Source organism: Hemicordylus capensis, chromosome 5 (genome assembly GCF_027244095.1).
Source record: "Hemicordylus capensis ecotype Gifberg chromosome 5, rHemCap1.1.pri, whole genome shotgun sequence".
In the NCBI taxonomy this organism is placed as follows: Eukaryota; Metazoa; Chordata; class Lepidosauria; order Squamata; family Cordylidae; genus Hemicordylus; species Hemicordylus capensis.
This window is the reverse complement of record NC_069661.1, coordinates 4044653-4062117: the sequence shown is the minus strand read 5'-3', so window position 1 is coordinate 4062117 and position 17465 is coordinate 4044653. Positions and strand designations below refer to the sequence as shown.

Sequence of the window (17465 nt, the reverse complement as noted above, 5' to 3'; positions counted from 1 at the left end):
TGTGTGAAACAGGAGGCTGGACTAGCCAGGCCTTGGGCCTGATCCAGCAGGGCTGTTCTTATGTTCTTCCAAATCTCTTTCCTCCCTTTGCTGTTGGGAAGGGGAAAGCAGTTTGGTGCCATTGCACCTTCCGCAGACTATCCATTAGTCCATGTTGCCCTTGGGAATTGTTCTTAAGTCTGCCACCTAAAGCAGCTGGCTTCACCCTATTTCATGGGAGAGCCAGCCCTTCCCCGTAACACGAGAATGCGGACCTCCAGGCACGCCCACCATCCCAAGATCCCCGATCAGGAACTGGCCAGAGTGGTACAGAATACTGGTCTTGAACCAGGTTCCCGGCAGCCCGACTGCTCCTGTTTCTGCCATCCTGCCCTGCCCTCACATAAAGGAGAGCCACGCTGCCTGCAGGCTGGCCATTCATCAGGTAGAGCTGTGCAGGCAGCGCAGCTCTCCTTAATGCAGAGTGGGATGGGAGATACAGGCGCAATCGGGCCACAGGCAACCAGAGGCTGCCAGGAACCTGGTTCAAGACCTATATTCTGTACCACTCTGGCTGGTTCCTGAGCTTGGATCTTGGGGTGTGTGTGTGTGTGTTTTCTCTGCCATGTGCGTTCTCTTCTGAGAACCAGAGACAGATGCACCTCATTTGGTGCCCCTGCCACCATGCCAGCTCGTTAGGATGAGCCATAGATGATGTACAGATTTATAATTTTTTCCACACAATGTGTGTGTGAGTAGTTACATTAAAATTTTAAAATTAAGAGAACTTTGATTTCTGTGTTTTGTCTTAAGGTCTGGAGGGTGTGCCACATTTGAGCTTAACCCTGGCCCAATCCTTGCAAGCGCGCACACACACACACATGTGCACTGAATGGCTTTCTTTTAGGAAACTCGCATGCTCTCTGCACTTTGGTTTTTAAACTCCAAAGCAGAGGCCCTGATGTATTTCCATAATAATCTCCATTAAGGCACTTAGACGTTTTCATCTGTAAATAAAGTAATGGATCTCTCCGATCTTCTTTATGTGCAGTCAACGCATTTTGCATCCGATTTCTCTGGGTACGGAAATAAAGGAAAAGGAGAATGTCTGAACCCTGAACTCTTTCAGCTGGCTCTCTGGGGCCAGGAGGGGGGGCAGAATAACAAAAGGTGGGGAGCTGAGTGAGATTGACACAGGGATCAGCAGGGTGACAAAATGCAGGAAACACGACACTGATGTTATCAGCAGCCTCACAATTTAAGTGTTTTCAGGCTGCTGGATTTATGACAATCTCAGATTTCGCCCTTTAAGAGGAGCAGAAAGCAGAGGAAGCAGATGACTTCAGAATAACCCTAAAGTCGCAGGAATTCGTCAAGTGGGTTTGTTTTTTTTTAAGTGCTTGGTATCAATCTTGTGATTTGTAATCAAAAACTTAATTTTGGGAGTGCCACTGGCATGAGTCATCTTGCAAAAATGAGTGTCTTGCAGCTGAAACGCAGCTTGATGGTCTCCAAGGATGCTGCTCTGCATAGGATAGAAGCCTTGCCGAATTAAGAATGAGGTCGACAAACCTGTTACGGTCAGGCTGGGAATCCAAACTCAGTTCCTAGTTCTGTCAAGGGCAAAGGCTGAAAATCCTGCACATAACAGACCGCTAACACCTCCCCCATTGTCCTAAGCAGTATTTATGCAGCCTAACTGAGTACAAGACCCCAGCCTCTACAGCTAATCTTCCACCTCAGCGCCCTAGCTGTTAAAACTGGAGTAACAGCTGGACACCTCACAGGGCTACTGTGAAGGCCAATGAAGCTGGGATAGCTCTGTGAACACTAAGGAGTGCCCTGAATGACTTCTCTGAAATTGCATTAGAGCAGAGTTTCGCCACCTTGGGTCCCCAGATGTTGTTGGACAACGTAGGAACGTAGGAAACAGGCGTATACTGAGTCAGACCCTTGGTCTCTCTAGCTCAGTATTGTCTACACAGACTGGCAGCGGCTTCTCCAAGGGTGCAGGCAGGAATCTCTCTCAGCCCTATCTTTGGAGATGCTGCCAGGGAGGGAACTTGGGACCTAGATGCTCTTCCCAGAGCGGCTCCATCCCCCTGAGGGGAATATCTTCCAGTGCTCACATTTCTAGTCTCCCATTCAAATGCAACCAGGGTGGATCCTGCTTAGCTTGAGAGACAAGTCATGCTTGCTACCAGGAGGTGTAGTCCGACAGCAGCTGGGGACCCAACCAAGGTGGGAAACCCTGCACCAGAGTTTCAGCGCCACTGAATGGACAGCCAGGGCAAGACCAGGCGACCTGATGAAGGATTCGGAGGTCTGCAGGCCTGCAGTCCCTCAGCTATGAGAGGCTTCTTAAAAGCCAAGGCTTACCTGATCCTCGGTGGCAACTGAAAACTACCCTCAGAAAACCGGGAAAGGAAGCTTTAGAATAGTTCTCTTTTTCTTTCTTTAAGTCGCAAACGGGGTGCAAGTGAACAAGTGAAACTTGGCTAGTGGTTTTGTGGGAGGGTGAGGCTAATCTGCAAGCCTTGCACTCGTGACTAACTGGTCTCATTAGTTTCAGCAGGACTAAAAGTGGGCCGTCAAGTTGGTTTCGACTCCTGGCACCCACAGAGTCCTGTGGTTGTCTTGGGTAGAATACAGGAGAAGTTTACCGTTGCCTCCTCCTGCGCAGTATGAGATGATGCCTTTCAGCATCTTCCTGTATCGCTGCTACCCTATATAGGTGTTTCCCATAGTCTGGAAAACAGACCAGTGGGGAATCGAACCGACAACCTCCGACTTGTTAGTCAAGCATTTCCCTGCTGCGCCACTTAAGTGGGACTACTCACGTGTAATTTGGTCTGGATGTCAACCACTGAGAGCACGAGGAGCACAGAGGTCGAGACGGAGGCTGCACAATCCTAACTGTGCTTATCATGGAGTAAGCCCCACTGAACATGTTGGGACTTACTTCTGAGTAATCATGCCCTGCCTTGCACTGCCAGCTGTGACCTGGAAAGTCCTGGATTCAAATCTTCCTCTAGCCTTGGAAAGCCCTACTTGCTCTACTCCTGCCTCTGAATCTGAAAAGGGGGGGGGTTAATACTGACCTACCTTACAGGGTTGTTGTAAGAGTTCCTGACATAATGTATGCAAAGCATTTTGAACACTTAAAGTGCTACAAATGCTAAGTATGATGTTTAGGACAGTGGCAAACAAGACCATCCAAAAAGCCCTCTTTCATAAGAGCAAAGAGGGCTGGGCCCACCGAGTCCTCCAGCTTCCCATAGTAGCCCATCAGAGGCCTCTGGCTAGCCCACAAGCAGCACATGGAGGCAACCGCCACCCTCTTCTCTTGACCTCCCCCACCCCACCCCACCACCTGCAATGGGTACTCAGGGGTATACCGCCTCTGATCCTGGAGGTTCCACTTAGCCAGCACAACTAAGCTCCTGCTTGGTTCTCCAGTGGCCAGCCCGGAATTGGCTGCCAAAAGAGCAAAAGCAAACAATCCAGCCCTCACACCACCATTCCTGAGGAAAGAGCTAAGAAGCCGGAAACTTCCCAGCTCAAAGGCCTGTAATGCTCCATCTCCTCCAGCCAGGCAGGCGCACCTGCATTTAATTCCTTTCCCATTTCCCCAAAGTGTTGGCCGTTAAAGGCCGTTAAAGGCAGGAGCAATGAGGGGAAGGAGGGAGAGGGAGGGAGGGAGCGGAGAGAAAGGACAGAGGCAGCCACGGCGCTGGGCTCCCCCAGAGTGGGGAGGCTGGGCTCAGCTCCCATGAATTATTAAAGAAAACCGGAGCATTTCCTAGCAGAGGAGACCAGCAAGCGCCTGTTACAGTAAAGACCCCTCTTCCATGCGCTGGGCCGCCAGGAACTGGACGGGGCGGGGGGGGGAGGACAAAGCAGCCCTGCTGCTCCATTAGGGTCAGCTCCCCCTCCCACTGGCCACTCCGGCACAAAACGTCCCCCTTGGCATCGGCGGGGCCAAATCCTTTGCCGATGCAAGCCAGCCTCGGCCCCAGGAGGAGGAACACTGGGGTGGCTCACCCACTCCGCCGGCACGGTGCACAGTCCTTGGGAAACGCTGATGACTCCTGCCCGGGATGGCGTGTCAGGGGAGAGCCAGGGAGCCCTGTGCTGAAATCTCCACTCGGCCGTCAAACTCCCTGAGCTCGCCTTGGGCCGGGCGCTGTGTCTCGGCCTAACCTACCTCGCAGGGTTGCAGTGAGGGTGAAACGCAGGGCAGAACCACAGGGTGTGATGCCGTGGTTAGAGTGTTGGGCTAGGGCTGGGGCAACCTGAACTCAAAGGCCCATTCAGCCGCGAAACTCTCGGGGCAACTCTGGGCCAGTCACTTCCCTCTCTCTGCCTAACCTACCTCACAGAATTGGTGTGAGGACAGACATAAAACCAAGTACACACCGCTCTGGGCTTCTTGGGGGAAGAGTGGGATATAAAGGTAAAAATAAAATAAAAATAAAAATGTCACCCTGAGCTCCTTGGAGGAAGGCTAACAAATTGCACAGTGCCTAGAGGCTTCTCTTCTGCCCCTTTAACTCCCTTTGCAGTGGGCTCCATGGGGACAAGCCAGCAATCTGCTTCCATGGCTCAGTCCCCTCTTAAAACCCTGCACTGCTTAGCACTGGGACCAGTGCACCCTCCTCTTCTGCACCCTCTGTGTAGATCAACCATTTCAAAGAATTCTGTGAAATGCAGAAGTCTACATATTCTTTCCCATTTCCCAGAGTGTTGGTTAGTGCACAGGAATGTCGTTGCTGGTGGCGCCAAGCAAAATCTATCTAGCCCAGCATTGTGCCTGCAGCAGAAAGCGTACCTCAGAGGGAGGGCCCTTGTTGCTTGAGAGAGAGAGAGACCTCCCCGAGGCCTCGAACGAGAAGAAAGTGGATCTGACCACTGGCTGCGGCTCTAGACTCTCCTTAGAACATTGCACCCAACAAGAGCAGTCTCTTGTTGGTCTCCTCACAACTCTTTGGGCAACCAAGCGAGCCAGCAGAACAAAAGCTGGTTCTTCTGTTCCTAAGGCCACATGTCACTAACATATGTATGTATGTGGAAGCAGGTTTGTGGCTCAGTAATTTCAAGGGCCATTTTGCAAAGCTGAGGGGGTAAGCAATCATATTAGGGCTGCCAGTTTCTGATCTGGCTGCTGCAGCTGAGCCTTTAACGGGGTTTGATCTGCAGCACTAGACGACAGGCGGCCGTGAAGACCTCCACTGTGGAAAACTCTGTGAGCTGACTTCTGCCAATCAAGAAACACAAGAACAGGTCAAGCCATTCTTTTTCTGGCTAGCTGGCAACTCAAGTGGTCAGCTCCAGCACACGTCTGTTTTGCAAAGGTGCAGATCCTACCTCCACTGAAATCATTAAGGAAACGCCATGTGTGTGCTTCGGAGCCTCTGCACCTCCAAGGGACATTATCTTTATGACAGATAAACCCACTCCACCATACTACCCTCCCTATTCCCAACTGCTGACCCGTTACCATCGGCCTTCCACTGCAAAACTGCAACCCAACTTCCTTCTTTACCACCCCCACCCCTCCAAATCTGTACTCCTTCTCCTAAAAATGTGCCCATTTTGCACCCCTTCCTTACAAACCTGGTTCATCTACGTGGAAGTAAAGAACACGAGAGGAGCGAGGTCCAAGGAAGGACTGGCCACCATCAATAAACTTAGGTTGGGGATTGGGAGTGGGAGGAAGGGGATCTGGAGACAGGGAAGTATGGAAGATCTCCCTGGAGCAATTGTAGCAGCAAAAAGTCTCCCTGGGTCCAAAAGATCTGGATGCAGATATGGCGGAAATTGGGATGAGATTTCTAGACTGGAGCCTTGCACTGTTTGGGGCCTTGGACTCCAGCTAATGGGTCATGACCAGGCATCTGCAAATCCACTCTCCAGCAGCAAGTTCCCCCAGCCCTCTGGACACCCAGCCAGAACCATGCAGATCTGCTCCTCAGAGGTCTCACTTCCACGGCCATTTTTGAGGAGGCAAGGAACCAGCAGGATGGCAGCCACAAATAATGGCTGGCTGGTGAGCTGAGACTAACTTTCTGGATCCCTGGCGGTATTCACTCTCACTTTTTCCATCTGTGTGCGGAATGAGTTTTGTTCTGGGCGGCAGGATCAAAGCAGTGTGTGCACTCCTGCATTCAGAATGGGGCCTCCCTGATCCAACCTGAGCGGGATCTAAATTAAACTGAGCGGACTTCCAAAAACTTGTGAGTGCGCACATGTGTGCACGCCTTAAAGGGAACACTGATCTCTGGTCATGACCCCACTGAGAGGGGCTGACTGAGGCAGAGAGATTCTGGGTTGCCTCTGCTTGCCACCATCTAGTGAGTTCATGGCAGCGAGACTCAGGGACTTGCTGGCTTGTAGCTCAAGCTCTTCACCGCTACAGACGGGATGTGCTAAGTGGCCCTTTGATCCTGGGGCAGTGGCACTGGAGGGAGGGGGCTTTAACACTCCCCTCTCTGCCATAATCTCAGTTTGAATAAGGCCCCTCCCCACACAAGCTACCATGCAGGTACTTGGAAGTTTCCCCCTAGCAATTTGGGGGTGGAGGGGCGGGGGGGGCGGGATTCAGGAGAATGGTCCGAGGACAAAGCACAGTCTGATTCATCACCTCGCCAGCACCCTTTTTTCAGTTGTGGGATATCATAACCACAGATCTCCAATGTCACCTCTACCTCAGTTGAAAAAGAAGGGGGAAAGGAAGAAAAGGAACATGGAGCAGGGTGGGGAAGAGATGAAACAGGAAAAGGATGAATAAATGTGATTTTAAAAAATTAAAATTCATTCCCACAATGTAGGTTAGGAGTTAAATCCAAGAGCTGGATCAGTAGCAGCTGGAAATTATGGACTGTTCCATTCACTATGCAGACACAATGCAGAGTGTGTCACTAAGTGTACACCCTCTGGCTTTCTGGAAAATTTCAAACTTGACTTTTTTTTGGAGGGGGGGGGGTCCAGGAATTTTCCAGGAATTTCCCCCATGCCATTTTCTCATTTACATAAAATTTGCATAAACTTTTCCTCATGAAATTTCACAATGCAAATTTTCCCGATGCCCTTAAATTGATTGTGATCTGATCTGGCACGTTGTTTGACCTAAATATCAAGTAAAAATAAACCTGCATCAGATTACCCTCCTGTTTACAAACCAATAAAACATATATGTATTCTTTCACATACTTCCTAGGAATAATCACTTGGAAGACATTAATTACAACTTTGAAATTGTCAAGCTTGCCTCTCATTGCACAGGTATCAATTCATTGCTACAAATATATTTCTAACTTGTTAGAAATCGAAGTTTTTCCATGGAAAAATAAAATATGGGGAATTTTTTTCTACAAAACCTTTTCAACCTCATACCTCTGGCATCTACTCAGTGGGAAGCTGCAACAAACCCTGGTTTCCTGACAAGGGCACCTCTATAATACCTGTGTGTGGCACATTCACACGTTACCTGTTTTGGTGTGCATTAAAAACACTGAAAGTATACCCTAAGTATACCTGGTAATGATACAATGCTTAGCAGTTCTGTGGCTAGTCATATCCATAATTGTGCTTCAGTCCTTCCGAAAACCCTGTAAGGTAGGCTCCCAACTCCAATTCAGACAGCTAAAGGTGAGCGTGCGTTCACAGAGTTCACGGCAGAGGTGTCCTGTGTGACTATGGGGCAGTGTCATGGCAGCTGCCCATGTGGAATACAAGGGAACTGGTTATTCGTTGGCTTGCAAAACAGTTGAGTCGCATTTCTACGCAATGTGGTGCACAGGAAAATTGGATTAAAACTGATAAAAAGAACCAGATCATGGAGACACGTAAAACCAGCTGGTGTTTTCTGTTTGAAAACAGGACTAGTCAATGATCAGAAGCAACACCCCACAAAAGGAGAACGAGAGTTTTCAGCTCGTGGTGGAACAGCTGGTGGCAGGACAGAGAGATCTACAGCAGGGACCCATGGGTGCCACTTTTGAAAAGGCCCTGCTCAGCACCCGAACAAAACCCACTGCCTTAGCAGACCAGGCACACCAGGCACACCGCAGACCGGGCACACTGCAGAGCCTCATCAGCTGATTTTAAGGCCTGGGGAGGAATACACAGGAGAAAGCACTCCTCCTTCAGGTATGCAGGATCCAAACATTCTAGGCCTTCAAAGGCAAGCACCAGGAGCTTGAATAGGGCCAGGAAGCAAACCGGAAGCCCATGAACCAAAATGCAGATGAACCAAAAGCAGGGCGATGATGCATTCCTCCTGGTTTGCGCACATCAATAAGTGGGCTGCCACACACACTCTGCACTAGCTGGAGCTTCCAAAGTGTCACCAAGGGCAGCCCCACGCAAAGCGCATTACGGTAATCCAATCATCCAAACAGAACATCACAATTGAAAATCCATACAGACTTTTCAGCAAATCAATGGTGCGCCTAGCACAGAGATGTAAGTGGGAGAGCAAGAGAGGGAAACGATTTGCATCAGCTGTCCAGCAGAGATACTGGGAATCCTTGTTTACTAAATGGTTATTAATGAGTCCCCATCACCCCCGCCTCCATCAGCTCAAACATTTCTCCTGACTGCATCAATTCCACCTTTTGGGGCGGGGGGGGAGGCGGGATACACAATGTTTCTGTGATTAAGAGAAACTTAAAAGTTAAGGAAAAGAGCATACAAAGATTTCAGGGAAATCTGGGGAGCAAAGCAGAGATCGCTTCCACATTTAACCTTCCACTACAGAGAAAACCTGCAAGAAAGACGATAAGAGGGGTTGGGGCCTCCAAGGTGGTCTCCTGCTCTCCCATTCTCCCTCCACCCACCCATGACTGACACTATTAGCCCCAGACGTTTAATTTTGCCACTAAAAAGTTAATCCCCCAAACAAGAGCCAGCAACTCATGCCACTTAAAACCTGCCCTCCTGGAAACCTTTTTCCTTGGCTGAGTTCAGGATTCTACACAATAGATCAGCAGGGGAGAATGGCTCACTCTAGGGAAAAGGCTACAGAGCTGCTCAGTTGGTCAGGCTGGAGGCTAGAGAAGGGGGTGGAAAGTGATCGGCAGGGCTGTCACCTTTCCTGACAATATCTGGCCACTTCTGCTTCACCACGGACACAGGGTTAAAAGGAAGCTGGAGTTGCCAAGGGCTTAATCATGCAGTTACTACATTTTTTTTACAAAGCTTGTTCTCTGTTCTGCCTTGGAATATTGAAGAATATTCACTCATAATTCACCTGTGTGCTAACAGGCAACCTCAGTCCATAACACAATAAAGCCCAAGTACTGGGACTCTCAAGTCAGTGCAGGATTGACTCACGCAACCTCTCTGTGCATTTCTGCCACCACCTTTTGCAGCCCAAATTGCACAGTTCACATAGCAAACACCTGAGTCATTCCCCAGGAGCATGATCATGCACAAAACTTCCTAAACTTGATGGATGGTTGTGATGCACAATTTGGATGGCCTGTTTAGCACCTGCTGAAGCACAGTCCAGGCTTTAAGGAACCCCAAGAAGTTGCCCAAGTGACGCACATGCTGAACATGTGGATCAGCCTTCACTGCATCACACCGCTAAAAGCCCTCCTCAGAAGTAAGTGCTACTGAAATCAATAAGACTTGTATGTGCAGATATGTTTAGAACGAGGGTGCCATTGAATTAAATAATAGTTTTCTGTCCCCGTATATTGGTGGAACCATCTGATGGCTGCCATCCTTCGTTGCACATGAGCATACAACTATTACAGACTGGGCAAAGGGAACCAATGACAAAGCTAACTAAATAAAGAGTATTTAGCTCTTGAAAATGTGCCTTCCACCAATTCCGCCATTGTGCAAAATGGAATTTGAACTCTTCTGACATTAACCACTGCAGGACCAGCAACAACAATGATTAGCAAATGCAGACCATGGCAAGATAGGCCAAGAAAATGGGAGACAGGCTTTCTGGCATTCTGGAAAAGCAAGCCCAAGAGCCTCCTACTTCATGCCTAGCCTAGTGACTTTGGCACAGTGAAATGGACTCAAGTGAAGCCTCCTGCTTTGGCTCCTGACATCTGGACTCAAGGAAGGACCATGGATTTTTAACGGTTTGCATTTATCGTGTGCATCTCAACACATTCTGTACATCTCCTTGTCAGGTCTGGTACCTTTGTGACAGAATAAAACAGCAAGGACAGGGGCCAGCATCTTAGGGATGGACGGAAAGACACTGAAAATGAATGGAGCTGAGAGAGGCGAGGAGGTTGGCGGAGCCAGAGAGACACAATCTAGGGAGAAAGTGAGGAAAGGGCAGAACAAGAGAAATGGCAAACCTCTGTATTTCTGCTACAGTGTAACTGTCATTGAGTTAAATTGGATTTACTCCTGAGAAAACATACAGAAGATTATGGCCAGAGGGCAGGAACAGGAGAGAAAAATAGGACTGGATATTATATAGGAGGTAAAGAGTCGGATAGGACAGACTAAATTATGGTACGATTAAGACAGACAGACAGACAAGATAAAACAATGCTCTTTGCATAATTTATGGTAAAAGGGTTTTTAAGTCCTTACCCCTTATCCCAGGGCTTGTACATCTATGCATGTTTATTTGGAAATCCCACTGTGCTTCATGGGGCTTATTTCCAGATAAGGCACAGGTTTGTAGCCTTAAAAAACCAGCACAGATTTTTTCTGAATGAATTCAGCCCAGATAGTTCAAACAAGAACAAGGAAAACATTTATCCTCATTGTATGAATGGATCTTTTTTGTCCCTTCTAAGTCTGTCATGGACTACTCCACTTTTGTTTAACAATTTGAGCTGAGTTCACAACATAACAGAGAAATGCACTAGCACATTACTGGCCTCAGCTTTGGAAATGTTCACATATTTGACTGAGGTTTTGTCTGCTTCATTGCCTTTTCCTATTGTATTATGCTGCCCAATCCTTAGACCATTAGGAGAACAATACCCACTTCAAACTTGAGCCAGATGCTGCTACTTTATGCTGACTTTTAGCTGGGCTCATCCCGCTAAAATCTGTAGACCTAATTCAGCACTGATCCAAGGACTTGGTAGACTTAGCTGGCTTCAAGCTGGGTCTGCACTGTAAGGAGACTGCATCAAACCCAAATGGGGATGCGAGGCTAGGGGGCTGAACTAGACTGGGGAAATTTGGGTTTAGGTCCCAGTCAGCAAACAGCAAGCGGCACACAGCCCTGTTGGGTAGAGTTGCCATCTCTCATCCTAGCAGACTTGTGTGGATGCTGAGAGGGTAAAATGTGAGCAGAAATATGAAGTGCTTTGGGCATGATCCACTCAGATGCTCTGCTGCACCGAGTCCCACTGGAATGTGTGAAGAGGTACGTAAGAAGCACAGCGGCTGGAGCAGTAGAGCGTCCAGGTGGATCGTGTCCCTTGTACTCTGAAAATGCAGAGACAACCAACGTAAATTTCCCATGCCCCTGTATCTGGTCTAGACCAGCAATGGACTACTCTGATCTGTCCAGAATCACAGGGGCGAGTCGTTAATCTGAGCTCCTTCAATAAGGGATGCCAGCACCTGAACTCAGGCCTGAAGCATGCCTAGCATGTGCTCTACCCCAGAACTACTTAAGAGTCAGAGCCATTAAGTGTGCTAGGAGCTGTACACATCACAGGCTCCACTTGGCTCCACAAGCACCCAAAGCTTGGGGTGTCCAAATTTCCAGAAGAGCTGCTAACGATGGAGCAGCCAGATTCCTCTCTGAAGGTCAGCTCTCAGACCACAGAGCACAGTACAAGGTCTCAGGACAGCCCTGAATCGTGCCCAGCTCCTGGTCCACAACAGAGAGGCAAAGTTAGATGGGTGGTAGAGAGAGGGAGTGAGAAGTCGGACACAGGCATACAATGGCCCGAAGAAGTCCAGCTAGAAATCTCAGGTGAGGAAAAATTGATGGGATGTCTGTGGTGTGTGTGTGTGTGTGTGTGTGTGTGTGTGTGTGTGTGTAACTGCATCTCCCCCATCCATCTACATGGTTAGGTATGTGCCCAAATTCTTTTATCCTTTGTTTAACCAACCTCAAATAAATGTCAAGCCAGATCGGATGTCAAAGGTCAGGGGACATTTGAGATCAATACAAAATCAATGTAGATCAAAAAAGAGCAAACTTCTTCAAGCTCTGAGAGGAATGATTCATACATCCAGGCTTATCGACCGACAGAAATAATTGTAAAAGACTGACAGAAAAAGAGAGGAGAGAGAGAGAGAGAGAGAGCGCGCGAGAGCAGGGAAGCCACAAAGAGAAGCACATGGGAGGAAAATGGAAAAGAATTATCAAGTTGGGTATGCTGTTAAAAAGAGAGACCGAGGTCTGTTTTTATGCAAACAGAATAGAGAACTAAAAGTTGCAAAACAGCAAGAACAGCAAAAACAGCAAAAATGAAGAGGGGAAAGATTTCCCTAGCATCAACAACATATTTCTGCTCTCTTTCTAACACCATTTTCCTTTTCACCCAGAGTGTTAATTTCAAAAACACTTTCCAAAAGCATGAGCAAAAGAAATATAACACAGGCTTCAGGGTGTGTGTAATATTCCTTCCTTCCTTCATATACATAATATTATGTGATGCCTCCTGTCAGTTCCTACCTAAACTGTTTTTGATTCTGCTGAAAAAGACATCTGAAAATAGTTATATCCATGCAAGTTTTAATGGGTTATGTGCAACTTTAAGAGAAACACGAAAGGGTGAGGAGGTACTACTTGTTCTCTCCCTCCTACTTAATATTAGAGGGGATGTTTTGCTATGATATTTAGATAAAATGATGGCAATTTTATGCCTCTCAGATTTGAAGAAATAGTGATAACAACACCAGTCATGGCAATAATGATGTTGATGTTCTGAAAATCCTTGTTTCTTCAAAGAGCCTCAGCACCAGTTTCAGTCACCCCCAGCTAATAAATCAGCAATAAGCTTTGTGGACAGAATACACCGCCTGATGATGCACACAAGTTATTGGAGTCAATGAAAAACTATTGAGAAATAGAAGAGTGAAGAACTTTCCTAACCAAAGCCCCTGGTCTCAGCTCACGCCCGTCCTCTTGAGCAATGACCCAACAAACCCAATTTCAAAAGAGATGGGAGAATAAAACAACAGCAAACTTGTGGGTTTTGTACAGAAGACTGGAGGCTGCTTCTTCTGGGAGATTTTGTGGGCTGTCTGCAAGTCTCAAGACTTTGCCATCTCTCCCCCTCTCTGGGGTGGTTTTCCGCCTTACCTTTGAGCCGCGGTGTTGGCATCGAGAATGCCAGTGCTCTGCATCCAGGACCTCACAGCTGACAGCCCTCCGGCCAGAGGCTCTTCCTTCATGGTCAGCCCACCTCTGGGGAGACCCTCCTGGATGGAGAACATCAAAAAAGCCTTTTAAGGGGCAGGAGGGAGGGGGGGCTTCTCACCAAAAACAAACCCAACCCCCAACAAGGGGCTTCCACTGAAAAAGTTGGGGATTCTTCTGCTTTTTTCCCCCCTTTAAAAGAAAAACCTCAAAAGGGGGGGAAATAGTTGAGTCCCCCTGCAAGGAAATGTCTGTAGCAAAGAAACCCGAATCCAAGTGGGAAAGCAGAGTCAAGGCAGGGGCTCTCCGGCGGCTTGGCCCTCCAGAGCGCCAGCAACCAGGAGGTGATGTCCGGGTATCAATCCCAAGGAGGAGTATTTGGGCTGGTGTGTTTGTTTCCAAGTGACGGGGAGGGGTGGTTCTTGCTGGGCGGGGTGGGGGGCAGCAACCAAGCGCCAGGCAGCAGCAGGGAGGGGACCCGTTTGCAGAAAGAGGGGTGGAGGCAATCAAAGCCGAGGAGGCGAGCCAGAGAAGCCCCAGTGGGGGAAGCGAGGGGGGGGGTTGGGGGAGAGGAGGAGGGCTGCGATCCTCCAGCAGGAGAAAGCAGGGAGCGGCAGGCGGGAGGGATGGCGAGGTCAGGGCAGCAGCAGCTGGAGGGATGCTCGGAGGGATCCCAGCACTAGGTGAGCGCGGGGGGCGGGCTGGAGAGGGCAGGGCAGCAGCAGGGCAAGAGGCAGAGCCAGGCAAGGGGGAGGGGGGGCCGGGGGCGGAGGGATGCCGCGGGGATGGAGGAGGCGCGGCCAGGATAGAGACAGAGGTGGCCAGCGCGGCGGAGCCGTGCGGAAAGCCCACCGGGCGCCACGGAGCGGCGGGCGCGGAGGGCTCAGCCGGGACTGCTGCTGCAGGGGCAAGTTGGGGGCGGCCAAGCGGGGGCTCAAGCCCATCTCTGGGGCTGGGGGCGGGCGGTGGAGCGCGGCCGGAGGCAGCCATGGGAGGGCGGGGGGAGTCCAGTGGCAGCGAAGGAGTTAAGCCACTGGTGCTGAGACCAGACGCGGGTCCCCCCGGGGAGAGGCGGCTGGAGGACTACAACTCCCATCATCCATTCTGGCCATTGTGGCCGGGCCAGGGGAATGGCCGCGGCCGTCCAGCCGCCTCTGGGGACCCGCGTTGGAGCCGGCGCGGGCGGCTGATGCTGTGTCGCCGGGGGAGGCGGACGCGGCGCCCCTCGGAGGAGCTGCCGCCTCTCTCGGGGCTTTACCGTGAGCGGCGCAGGCAGCTCGCTGTGCCGGACGCCGCCGACGCCGCCTCCGGCCGCAGCTCCATTCGCCGCGGCGGGCAGCAGGAGCAGCAGGAGCCGGCGGTGGCGCGGGTCCCCGGGGAGCAGCCCGGCCGGGGCGCCCTCTCCGCGCCGCCGCTGCTGCTGCCGCCGCCTCCTCCTCCTCCTCCGGCCGGCCTCGCCCCGGCCCTGCTGCTGCTGCTGCTGCTGCGGCGGCGGCGGCGGCGGCGGCTGCTCCTCCTCGTCGTCCTGGTCCTCGTCCTCGTCCGGCAGCAGCACCATCAGCACGGCCAGCCAGTGCTGCGCGGGCCCCGCTGCCGCCGCCTCCAGCCGCAGGGGGACGGGGCCGCCGCCGCCGCCGCCTCCTCCGGCCGGGCCGAGCCGGGCCATGCCGCCTCCCCAGGGAGGGAGGGACGACGAGGAGGAGGAGGAGGGGGCTGGAGCCACCGGGCCGGCGGGCTGACATCATCCGGGGAGGAGCGGACTCCGGGGGACGGGCGGACGGACCCGCGGACCAGGCAGGCGGGGGGCGCCGCGCGGGGGGAGCGGGCGGGCGGGCGGACCCTGACCCTGGCCGAGGGCGACTTCAGCAGCCCCCCCCCGGCAGCAGCCCCCACCCCGGCTCCCGCGGCTGCCCCCTCCGCGACCCCTCGAGGCGGCCTCTGGGCGCGCTCCAGACGCCCAAACTTTCCCCGAATCGCCCCCCGAAGGGTGCCTCCCTCGGACCTCACAAGCATCCTGCAAGCCGCCTCCTCCTCCTCCTCCTCCTCCTCCATGGCCGTGCTGCTGCTGCTGCCCCCTCCAAGCGCCCTCGCGGGGCCCCACGGATGCCTCCTTCTAAGCCGCCGCACACCCCGGGAGCCCCCCTTCCGGGCTGCAAAGCGGCCTTCTGCCTGCAGCCCTAGCCTGCCCCCACCCACTGCACCCCAGTCAGCCCCCGACTGGACCCTCCATGAGCACCCCCAAGGACTCCCCCATCACAGCCCCCCCACACACACACTGCCCAGGTATCAGAGCCCAAGCCGCCCCCCGCCTCTCAATAGTCCTGTAAATAGACTTCAGACAACCTGATCCCGTGCATGTTTCTGCTCACAAGGAAGTCCCGCTTGGTTCAGCTGGGCTTAGTCCCAGGTCCGTGTGCCTAGGAGTGGAGATTAGATATTTCCCCGCAGCCATATTCAGCTCCCCAGCTGAACCCATTTCACTCAATACCCATTTCTCCATCAACTGCACATCTAAAAAGCCATGTTCACAAGTGACACTAGAAACAACTCTATGTGGCTTCCTTCATTCTGTGTTCTTGGCCCACTTGAATGGCATCCAAAGTGGACTCCTTCCTGTGTGAATGCCATTCAGGGGATGGGACAAGAAAGCAGAAAGAAACCCGTTTTTAGCTGGAATGGTCCTTCTAGCAGTTGTCAGGTTTTGTTCAAACTATAAAGTAAAAGTAAAGTGTGCCATCGAGTTGATTTCAACTCCTGGCACCCACAGAGCCCTATGGTTGTCTGGTAGAATACAGGAGGGGTTTACCATTGCCTCCTCCAGCGCAGGATGAGATCATCTTCCTATATCGCTGCTGCCTGATTTAGTACCAGCGGGGATTCCAACCGGCAACCTTCTGCTTGTTAGTCAAGCATTTCCCCGCTGCGCCACTTAAGGTGGATTGTTCAAATTATAGAAGAGGGAAATTCAAAAAGTGATGTGAATGGCTTGTGAACATGTTCTAAACTTCCTTGAGTTGTCACAGTCCACCCAGAAGTTCTCCTGAACCTGAAATGAACTGTTGCCCAGGGACGCCACTGAGTAGCAGCTTGCTGGGCTTGAGGGACCTTTGGTGTGACTCTTCTGATGTGGCCATGGCAGCTGGGGATTGTGGGAGTTGTGGTCAACAACGCCTGGGAATCACTGTTGCAGGGAACACTGCTGGGGCTGATGGGAGTTGCCAACAGAGGCAGCAGGGAGGTACGCTGATGCCCAAATTAGCTTTCTAAACAAAGGACATGGGGGGAGGAGCAGCAGGAAGGGTAAGTGCGCCCCCCCCACTCTTAAAGCAGCACCCCGCCACCTTCGAACCAGTGGAACCGCTGATTCTTCGAACCAGTTCGGAGGCCCGTAAAGGACCTCCGAACCGGTTCCGTGCACTTCCCTAGTGTGAAGCAGCAACCACAGAACTCACGTCACAGACAAAGCAGTCATAGTTCTTCGCATCACTCCAATGCAGAGTTTTTCAGTGGAGGCCATCACAAGGTTGTTATGTGAGTGCTTTTGTGATGGGGCCAGGGCAAGGGAGCTGATCACCAGCCCGCTCTCCGCTTTTGAGTGAGTGCTTGCTGAATGGCCTCTGATGGCCGGTGGCCGCTAGCTGTGGCACATACTGCAGCTCTTTGGTTGGGGAGCGGAAGGAAACAGTTGGGTAGTTTGGATATAGGCCGTGAAAGACAGAGGAGCAGGAGTGAGATTGGGCAGCTGGCTGGGAAGAAGCGGCCTAGTGGGGCGGGGAGGGTGCTGTTCTTCCGGGAACAGAGAATGCTTTCGGAGACTGGCGCTGCTTTCTGGGTGTCTCCTTGCTTCTGCTCCTCCGTGCCCAACCTGCGTATTTGCCATCCAAGTGATATTACAAAAAGACAATAACGCCTCCGGCACTCTCTTCTCACAAGGGAACGGACACTCTGTAAAAGGCTGCCTCTGGAACGCCCTACCCCTGGGGGAACTGGTGTGAGGAAAGAACAAAGGATGTTCTGGTGTCCTGGCATCACCCCAAACAAACACCCCTTTCTAATGAAGGGGAGGAGGAGCAGCTGCAGCTCAGGGGCCCTAGCAGGAAGGCCCTTGTCCAGGACATCGTGCCTCCAGAGGAAAGATCCCTGACTGAGACCCAGGAGAGCTGCTGCCAGT

At 51.6% G+C, this 17465-nt stretch overlaps 1 protein-coding gene across 3 annotated transcripts in view; it reads right to left on the bottom strand.

Annotated features, from left to right (window-relative positions):
* LOC128327929 (transcription factor COE1-like) overlaps nucleotides 1-15348 on the bottom strand; it is a 123349-nt gene extending 108001 nt beyond the window's left edge. For 2 of the 3 annotated variants that reach the window (XM_053257305.1, XM_053257306.1), the window contains exons 1-2: nucleotides 14553-14968; nucleotides 13238-13356 (exon numbers count right to left, since the gene is read on the bottom strand). In XM_053257305.1, the coding sequence (XP_053113280.1) occupies nucleotides 13238-13356; nucleotides 14553-14960 (527 nt within the window). In that variant the 5' untranslated portion in view covers nucleotides 14961-14968. Of the gene's footprint in view, nucleotides 1-13237; nucleotides 13357-14552; nucleotides 14969-15296 lie in introns of those variants that run through there. The other variant, XM_053257307.1, reaches the window with a different exon arrangement.
* Between the last annotated feature and the right edge of the window lie 2117 nt (nucleotides 15349-17465).